Below are 10,642 nucleotides of genomic sequence, written 5' to 3' on the forward strand. Positions count from 1 at the left end.
ATACGTATATGTAACTCATAGGCTAATCATGCTGAAGTCCAGCTTAAAAAAACAATCCACAACTGCAGCTGTACAATTGAAGATTGTTTTATTCAGTCTTGTTTTAAAAACACTGTGATTGCGTGAACAAGTGTTTCTGAACATATCAAATACTCTGGAACAGTGGTTCCCAATCCTGGTCCTGGAGAACCCCCAACACTGCACGTTTTTGGTGTCTCTCTTATCTGACACTCACATTTGAGGTCTTGGGAGTCTTCACTAATGAGCTGATGAGTTGAATCAGGTGTGTTTGAATAGGGAGACATCTGAAATGTGCAGTGTTGGGGGTTCTCCAGGACCAGGATTGGGAACCACTGCTCTGGAAGATCATCATCCATCACAGCTGCGGTGCTTGCAGAACGTGTAGGGCTTTCATTGACAAGAGTGGCATTGATGTCTGGCTCATCCGACGACTTCACCTAGAATAAACACAGAGGGTCCAACTTTAAGATTAATTTACGAGATTAAAATTAGACAGTTGCATTTAATGATACATACTAGCAATTCTGTTAATGCACTGAATACTTGTATTTCTTGAAGAACAGTGGGTCCTCTTCACTAACATACAGCAGGAGAGCACGAAGGGCAACATTGCTTTTTCATCCTGGCATCATGTATGTCCTTCTGTGACAAAGCAAAAATGAACACATTAAACAAGCAAGCTAACTTCCTTGTATATACAGTAGGGCTGTCAAAATGACTGAAAAACTAAATTTGAATTTTCTACTTTCAATATAATCAAAATTCAAATTATATTCGAATTTAAAAGGCATAATTTCAGTTAGGGGGAAAAAAGCTTTTGGCTTCTCTCCTGAGGCCACAAAAGGGCGCATCGAGCAAAATATTATGCACATTTCTTCAAAGCTTAATAAAATAACACGACTATCTTTGGAAAAAAAGTGCATAATGTTTAAAATATAAACTATATATAATTAATAAAGTTGCTTAAACTATACAAGCATGCACAACAAGTGAATATCAATTAATGCAAGCAGCTGCTCAATTCGAGCCAAGAAAAGAGCTTGATCAGAAGTGCAAAATAAAGGCAATCAACTGCATTCATCAGAACATTTTAGGATATATCCTCCTCACTAGGATGCATCCTCCCGTGTTGTGTGTGAACGGCTCCATAGACTGCTCCAGCCTCATCACGTGCAGTTTGGGGCGGAACGGGTTCATGATGAAGTGAAACTGAAAGCGACTGTGTCACGCGCCATCTTCAGAGAACTCAAACTCAGAAAATGTCGTCGTATGTTACGGTAAGTTCGTTAAAATGTTTCACAGCTGCGATATTTTTACTAAGGAGCATTTGCGACGGAACTCAAGTCACATCGAAGTTGATCAATGATCTTTATTATCTCTCTCTTACACTAGACGGAAACTGTAACACATTGAGGCCTGGAAATGGTCAAACCTTCGAGCAATCTATTTTTCTTTTTATAGATTTTGACAATATTTTGTGGCTAACATCGTTTCAGATCGACTTTAAACGTTTAATATTTTGTTTCATATCGAGTGAATGTTAAATTATGCAGTTTGACTACGAAAATAAAGTAGCCTGCCTCACAGGATAATCACACAAACACGTAAAATGTCCACAATGTACGAGCCAGATGTGTTTTAAAATGTGGGCGACGTTTCTTATGCTGTACTACATCCCCGTTATTTAGAGCAATGATCTCCAACCCTGCTTCTGGAGAGCTAACTTCCTGCTTCAACACAACTTTAAGACCTCGATTAGCTGCTTCAGGTGTGTTTGATTAGGGTTGAAGCTGAACTTTGCAGGACTGTAGCTCTCCAGGAGCAGGACTGGAGACCCCTGATATATTAGAGTAACAGAAGGAGAACCGTTCATGTTGAGTTAAAATGGAATACATTAAAATAATCAAATAGAAAGTAAAACCCAATAATTTATTTTTAATCTAACTCGCATAGTCAATTTTTTCAAATTGTTTTCTTTTGCAACATACAGGCCTGAAATCAAGTTTCTCATCAAGTGGGAAGAGGAGGAGAAACCTGCCTGAGAAATGAGTGTGTATGAGGAGAGAGAGGATGAGACTACTGTTGACGCTCAGAGAGCAGCATCTCCAGGATTCAGCTGTGTGTCTATGAAGAGTAACAACTCCATGCATCTGCCCCCTTTTCTCAGTGGTGTTGACACTCAGAGAGCAGCATCTCCAGGATTCAGCTGTGTGTCTGTGAAGAGTAACAACTCCATGCATCTGCCCCCTTTTCTCAGTGATGTTCACACTCAGAGAGCAGCATCTCCAGGATTCAGCTGTGTGTCTGTGAAGAGTAACAACTCCATGCATCTGCCCCCTGAACTCAGTGATGTTGACGCTCAGAGAGCAGCATCTTCAGGATTCAGCTGTGTGTCTATGAAGAGTAACAACTCCATGCATCTGCCCCCTTTTCTCAGTGGTGTTGACACTCAGAGAGCAGCATCTCCAGGATTCAGCTGTGTGTCTGTGAAGAGTAACAACTCCATGCATCTGCCCCCTTTTCTCAGTGATGTTCACACTCAGAGAGCAGCATCTCCAGGATTCAGCTGTGTGTCTGTGAAGAGTAACAACTCCATGCATCTGCCCCCTGAACTCAGTGATGTTGACGCTCAGAGAGCAGCATCTTCAGGATTCAGCTGTGTGTCTATGAAGAGTAACAACTCCATGCATCTGCCCCCTTTTCTCAGTGATGTTGACACTCAAAGAACAGCATCTCCAGGATTCAGCTGTGTGTCTATGAAGAGTAACAACTCCATGGCTATTCCCCCTTTTCTCAGTGATGGATCTGCTGTGAACTCTGGACCTGGGTGAGTATCATGTCGTTTAGGGCCCACACTCTGTTGGTGCCCTAGATGAAATATTATATTGGTGCACTGCTCCTAAAAACGGAAACACAGGCAATGTGAGTTTTTTTTTTTTTTTTACTACTGAATTTATTGCAGAAACACAATGCTTTTAACCAATCAATATAACAATCAATCATACAACAATAATCAATAATACAACAATATTATATAGCACACAATGTTAAGTAAATGATCCAAGATGATAAATTATAAATAATACATTCGCCCAACAACAAATACCCTGCTCCAAATTGGACTCAAATTGGGACGTATAAACACACACACACACACACACACACACACACACACTTGCATTTGTGGTTTACAGGGACTCTCTATAGGCGTAATGGTTTTTATACTTTACAAACTGTACTTTCTATCGCCCCCTACACCGACCCTACACCTAAACCTACCCCTTACAGAAAACTACAGGCAATTTTTTTTATTTTATAAAACACAGTTTTGTATGTTTTAAGCCTTTTGTTTTATGGGGACACAGGAAGTGTCCTCATAAACCATGTTTATGTTGCAGTACCCATGTCATTATACACATCTGTGTCCTCATAAACCATATATACCAGTACACACACACACACACACACACAGACAGATGTTGGCACTCATGCCTAACCCTCACAGAATTTTTTTTTCCTATCTTTACATTTCCAACAAAACATTGTTTTATATGTATTTGTCCTCCTAATGTAGTTGAAGCCAGGTGTTCCTTGTCATGTAATTGGTGTATTTCAAAGACAGTTTGAAGGTGTATAACAGCGGATGCAAAGCTTTACAAAAAGTTTTCTCTGAGAGCTGTTTTGAATCACCAAAACGAACTTAATTTTGACCACATTTTGTTTGAAATTATTTCAAACCGGTCTTTATAAATAAATGTTAGTATGAAAGTTTTAGTGAATCATGATTTGTTCATGAAGACGTTCATACATAGGTTTCACAGTACACATGTTTAGTGAATGTATGGAGTGAATTTTGTGCCAATATTCATCAATCAAATCCAGCGTTTTGTATTAAACACAATCTGCTTTGCAAAGAAAAACTCGACTTTCAAACAAACGCAAATATAAAACTCTATTTGAGAGAAAATGCAGAGGTATGGACAAATATATGTATTGTGTGTTACAACTGTGAGACTCATTTGCCTTTTTATGAGGAAACTCGCTTGATTTTCTCACAAATGCATGCAGGCAGATTTTCTCACAAATCCAATTGAGCAACTTTCTTTTCCAAAAACAGCAGATTGCACTGTCGGTCAATTTACACTAGTCTCCCGAGACCTGAAACGCCTGTTTACTTTTTCAGGGAATACAGCAGACCAACATGAGTGGGGAACAGGTGAGTTTCTGTCTTACTATATCTATAATTAACCATTTAGATGTTTTCACAAAGCGACCCTACTACAGTGTCAGTGAAATTCACAATAAGTGCTGTAAAGTTGTTAACATGATTGATTAGTTGAAAAAATCAGTAGTGACATGGCTAAACATTAAACTAGACAGTCTTTCCCTATAAAACCTGATCCAGTCTCCGTACCTCTTATCCTCTGTTGGATCGCGGGATATAGAATATATACATATGTTGATACACTTGTTCAACATTCAAAACAATGCAGGGGTATAACAATATATCGTGTCACAATATATTGTAATACTAAAATGCAAATGTATTATGGATAGCGACGATATTGTGTACCAAAAATGAAAGCTTAGACAATTTAATTTAGTATGAGATATAGTAATATCACCCAAGAGGTCATTAATTGTTAATATAAAATTGAAAACAAATCACATTATTTAGTACAATATCTAAAACCTTTTAAATGTTGTAACACTGTGCAATTATTTGTGTCTAAAATAATTATGTATTTTTTAACTACGCAAAATGATGAATACTTGATGAATACTCACTCTTGTCCTGTGAATTGGGGATAAGGCTCAAGTTCACACTGATGTAATACTAAATTCAGCATTTTAATAAACAGTGGTTTACCAGTATTTCAGAATGATTTTAACAAAATGTGGTTTACCAGTATTTCAGAAAGATTTTAATAATGTAATGAATAGAAAATAATCTTTGGGGTCGAAGACCACGCCGGCACGTTTTGTCACATTTTCTTGATGACCACGAAAATAATTAAAAATACAGATACGAGTATGGCATCATTTGAAACTGCAAAGGGTCTACTTTTATTTGTGTATAGTCATAATAACAACAAAACAATGTGCTTTTGAAAAAAAAGAAGAAAACAAACAGGGTGCACTCTCTGCCGCCTCGGTCTCCGGGAACTTTCTTCACAGGCACATGAATAAAACAACCTGAATCTCAGTGAATATGTGCCTCACATACATGATACATATATGTATAGAAAGCTTGACATGTCTACTTATAAAAACAATTCAAATTGAAAATGAATAGTCTCTGATTATATAATCCGTATAAAAGTAAGGAGAGGTAAAGTCTCTCCGGTCTCACCTCATTATCGTTAATGTGATCCCGCCTCACACTGAGCGCTCTGTTCACATGTTAATGATCTGAGGTCAGCCAGGTAAATATGTAGATGCCTCTGAAAAATGGCATCAAAACATCAAGCTTCATCATAGAATTTAGCCTACTTTCTTTTTCTGTGTGTTGGATGATGGCACGCTACACGGGTGAAGACACACTTTGGACAGCGAGGACTTCTCGGAGTGACTCAGATGACGAACGTTTGCATTTTGAAGAGCCACTAATATAATTCCTGAGAGTAGCCATTTATTCTTAACTTCATGAGTTAAAATGTTGCTCGAGGCTGCTTATGTTGAAGTGTTTGGGATGTGGCTTTTAATGATGAGACCTTTTTTGTAATCAGGCTCTCAAAAAGTATATAACAATTTGGATATAGATTTATCGGCCAACATATCGGTTATCGGCTTTCAAAAATAAAGAATAATCGGTTATCGGTATCGGCCAAAATTTTCATATCGGTGCATCCCTATCGGCCATATATATAAAGCTACATATTTTTGATTGGATTTTTCCAAACAGGCTATTGTCAGACTAAAATCTGCCGGTATATTGGTTGAAATATGAAATATCTCCTTACAGGCCACTTTTAGTTTTAAATGTTGTACAGTGCATGTATATAAACTATGCTATATATAAACATAAATATGATAATAAACTACGATATCCCTTATGAAAGTTAAAGTTGGTTTTACTATATAGTAAAAGTGTGGTAACCATGTTTTTTGTGCAGGTGACCATTTCTATAACGGCAGCTTTACTACAAATACCATGGTATTTATTTAGTAAAACCATGGTTAATTTTTGTAAGGAATATTAATGTTTAGATTATATTTTGGCACATTTATATAGCTGAATCACAATAAAGCTCACCTGAACTTAAACTAGTTTGATTATAGTAGCCTATTTGTATAATTAGATTAACCTACGCCTTTCAGTAGGTTGTCTATGTGTAGTTTTATACTTGTTTAAACTTTTACTGCAGAGGTAGCCTATAACATTTCTCTCCACTGTAGGCTATGTCTCAACATATATAGCAGAATGACAATAAATCTTACTTGACCTAACATAAAAATAAAATTCAAAACGCTTTCATTTTTGGTACACAGTTGACGCCATCCACAATACATTTGCATTTTAGTATTACAATATATTGTGACACGATATATATTGTTATACCCCTGCATTGTTTTGAATGTTGAACAATTGTATCAACATATGTAGCCTATATATTCTATATGCCGTGATCCAACAGAGGATAAGAGGTACGGAGACTGGATCAGTTTTTATAGGGAAAGACTGTCTAGTTTAATGTTTAGCCATGTCACTACTGATTTTTTCAACTAATCAATCATGTTAACAACTTTACAGCACTTATTGTGAATTTTACTGACACTGTAGTAGGGTCGCTTTGTGAAAACATCTCTAAATGGTTAATTTTAGATAAGGTAAGACAGAAACTCACCTTTTCCCCTCTCATGTTGGTCTGCTGTATTCCCTGAAAAGGTAAACATGTGTTTCGGGTCTCGGTGGACTAGCGTACAACTCACAGTTGTACTACACAATACGTATATTTGTCCATACCTCTGCATTTTCTCTCAAATAGAGTTTTGTATTTGCAAATCACTTTGCGTTTGTTTGAAAGTCGAGTTTTTCTTTGCAAAGCAAATTGTGTTTACCTGCAAAACGCTGGATTTATTTGATGAATATTGTCACAAAATTCACTCCATATGAATGAGACCCAGTGTAGGTGAGTCATAAACCTGGTGAGGGCACTTCTCGTCTGGGCAGCTGCTGATTCTCCTGGCGACTGTTCCTTTGGCATGGCCACATGCCTATCATATTCCTAAACAACTCCTGCACATACGCCATTAGATAAAACATAGGCAATATCTTTTTCCTTCAAGGTTGAGCTGTAGCACATCACTGAGCACAGAGCATACATGATTCAATGTCAGAGTTTAACATATAGCAATAAATGGTGCTATAAACCCAAAAAAGAATAATAAACATTAAGCATTCAGTATGTAAGAGTTAGTGGAGGCATGTATTGCGTTGGTCTTCACATGTCTCAAACAGCTATCACGACAACCACATAAAAAAATAAGAACAAAGTTCAAACTGATAACCTATAAAATATAACATTTGATTATATAATGATTCAGGCCACGTTGACACGACAATGTTGTAGTCGAAAACTGAAAAGTTTTTCCCTTGCATTTTTAAAAGTTTCACGTATACACGAAGTTTTCAAAATGATTACACATATCTGCGAAAATGGCCAAAAACGCTGTAGTACGTATGCCAGGCCAGTAGTTGGCGCTGTCACCTTGTTAGTAAACACTACCTGTAGGGAACTGACGATTATATGTTGTACTGTATATGATGCGTCTCCGCTGTTGGTTGTAATATTGGTGAAGTAAATCCAAACTTTGAAGAAGCGTTAGCAAACTCTTGAGCAGCAACAACAGTACCATGGTACTCCGCCATTGTTGTGTATGTTTAATCGCGCTTGCCTTTAAAATCGACACGTACTGCACATACTACATACCTAACACTACGCACGCGCATGACATCACGGTTTTCAAAAATTCCCATTTTGGGTGTTTACACGGAAACGATAACGGTGCCATTTTCAAAAACTCTTTGAAACCCGTTTGCAAAAATATGCGTTTTCAGTTCCCAAAACGCCGTTGTCGTGTAAACGAACAGGCAAAATGCATAAAAAGTTTTACCCATTTTTGTCTGAAAACGTTGCCATGTAAACGGCCCCTCAGATGAATTATTACAAAACAAATACATATTTATTCTCTGGAAGCCAGGCTAAATGAGTAAACACTGTTACTGCATTCCTGACATCTCAGACCCAGACTCTCAGTCACCTCACAGACACCAAATACAGACATTACATTATAACACAAATACTAGAATGGATACACTAGTTTTAAGAAAACTATGATTACATATTAAATTTATAATAGAAGAGCAGGGGATTGGAAATCATATACTTCAGGTCAAAAACAGGCCACTCTTTTTAACTCAACTGCAGTGAGGTTTTGTCAGTATCTTCAGTTTTTGGAATTTGTGGTGCATGAGCTCATAGACAAATTAGGGATGTCCCGATCAGGCTTTTTGAGCCCCGATCCATTCCGAGTCATTGAATATGGAGTATCTGCTGATACAGAGTCCTGATCTGATAGTTGTATGAGATATATTATACTTGTATGATACTTGACACTTGTATATTATATACCAGGGGTGGCGAACGTCGGTCCTGGAGAGCCGCACTCTGGAGCTGAACTCTGTAGGAGCCGAGCCTGTGACCCAGCCGCTCAGCGGTGGTACAGGAGCTGTGGAGACGGGACGTGACGTCTTTGTTCCCTCCTTCAGGGAGCGAGGGTTACCATACGTAACCGAGACATTCACTTTCAGTCGGTCACTCCTGACGTCACGTCGGATGACCGACGAATTGAAATCCCTAACAAAGGGCCACAGGTACCGCCCCTTCCAGTGTCCCGTGGAAGCCACCTGCGACCCTACTTTTTGGCGTAGGCCAGGGCTTACCACAAGAGGACCAGCTACTGCTGATATGGCACTACCCAATCAGTAAGACTGGATAACACTGGGAAAACGTACCCACTCCACTTGGGACAGGGACGTTGCGGAAGCTCCAACCTTCCCGAAGGAGGTTTCGGAAGCAAATACACATATGAACATTCTTTAGGTGCATATGGAAGAGGTGATTGTAACCCTCTTGGAATGGCATAAGTCTGCAAAAAAAATTTGTTCCACTCCTCTTTACAGATCCTCTCTAAATCCTTAAGGTTTCTTGGCTGTCATTTGGCAACTCAAAGTTTCAGCTCCCTCTACAGATTTTCTATAGGATTGAGGTCTGAAAACTGGCTAGGCCACTCCATGACCTTAATGTGCTTTTTCTTGAGCCACTCCTTTGTTGCCTTGGCAGTATGTTTTGGTTCATTGTAATCCTTGAAGACTTATCCATGACCCATCTTCAGTGTTCTGGCTGAGGGAAGGAGGTTCTCGTCCAAGATTTTACAGTACATGGCCCCATCCATTTGCCCCTCAATGCGGTGAAATCGTCCTGTACCCTTAGCAGAAAAACAGCCCCAAAGCATAATGTTTCCATCTCCGTGCTTGACTGTAGGGATGGTGTTCTTGGGGTCATAGTCAGGATTTCTCTTCCTCCAAACACTGCGATTCGTGTTAATGCCAAAGAGCTCAATTTTGGTCTCATCTGACCACAGCACTTTCTCCCAAGCCTTCTCTGAATCATTTAGATGTCCTTTGGAAGACTTTAAATGGGCCTGTACTAGTGTTGTCAAAAGACCCGGTATTTTGGTACCAAGTCGGTACTAAAACAATGAAAACGTTACGGTACCAGGTTTTTTTAAGTACCGGTGGTACCGAGTACCCGGTCAACCCGGTTCTTGATGCGCTATCCTCTTCCAGTGTTGCCAAGTCCGCAGTTTTCCCGTGGAATTGGGCTGCTTTAACACTGTTACCGCGGGTTGTTTTTCATGTCCGCGGGTTGAAAAACGACCCCATTAACGTGATATTTAGCCCCTGGAATGCGAATTTTACCTGGGGAACCCGGCCAAAACATGCGTGTTTTATCCTCGGAATGCGATTTTTACTGGGGGACCCCCTCGAAACGCGATTGGGTGGGTTTTGTTGTGAAAACCTGGCAACCTCTTCATAAAAGCAGTGGCGACCTCAAGAGGAGGAAACGCATCAAACTAACAAAACACCCCGATCAAGTTCAAGCAGGTACGTTTCAATTACATTTTTACTATTTAGAGCTTCTGTAATGAATATTATTCCATATTTTAATTTTAAATTCGGATTGAAATAAACATCGCCGTTAGCATATACGTAGTTAATCGTTAGCATAAGCATGGCTAACGCTAATATAATGAGCATTAGAATTAATTTTGTTCATTTTGTTCAAAATAATTTCTTTGTTAATTATTTAATGCTGCTATAACTTTTATTACTGTAAAAAACAGGACATAATGGTATTTACTATTTTTACACACCAGAGGCTTTTAAATGAACTGTGTAACCAAAATATGCGTGTTAGATAATGTACAGTATCTCCTGTATAGACTTTACTGTACAATGTTAGATCTAGTAACATCTTACAGTGAGTGAACAATATATTTTTAAAACATTCATTAATGTTTGTGAATGTTATTTAATACAAACACTTGATCATTC

The 10,642-nt window shown here is 38.6% G+C and overlaps 1 protein-coding gene across 1 annotated transcript in view; it reads left to right on the top strand.

The window, feature by feature from the left end:
• Positions 1–1,232: 1,232 nt before the first annotated feature.
• LOC107556595 (uncharacterized) overlaps positions 1,233–10,642 on the top strand; it is a 13,953-nt gene continuing 4,543 nt past the window's right edge. The window contains exons 1-2 of the mRNA XM_016239727.1: positions 1,233–1,298; positions 2,012–2,848. Of these exons, the coding sequence (XP_016095213.1) occupies positions 2,067–2,848 (782 nt within the window). The 5' untranslated portion in view covers positions 1,233–1,298; positions 2,012–2,066. The remainder of the gene's footprint in view (positions 1,299–2,011; positions 2,849–10,642) is intronic.

Source organism: Sinocyclocheilus grahami, unplaced genomic scaffold (assembly GCF_001515645.1).
Source record: "Sinocyclocheilus grahami isolate Dianchi unplaced genomic scaffold, SAMN03320097.WGS_v1.1 scaffold574.1, whole genome shotgun sequence".
NCBI classification, from domain to species: domain Eukaryota; kingdom Metazoa; phylum Chordata; class Actinopteri; order Cypriniformes; family Cyprinidae; genus Sinocyclocheilus; species Sinocyclocheilus grahami.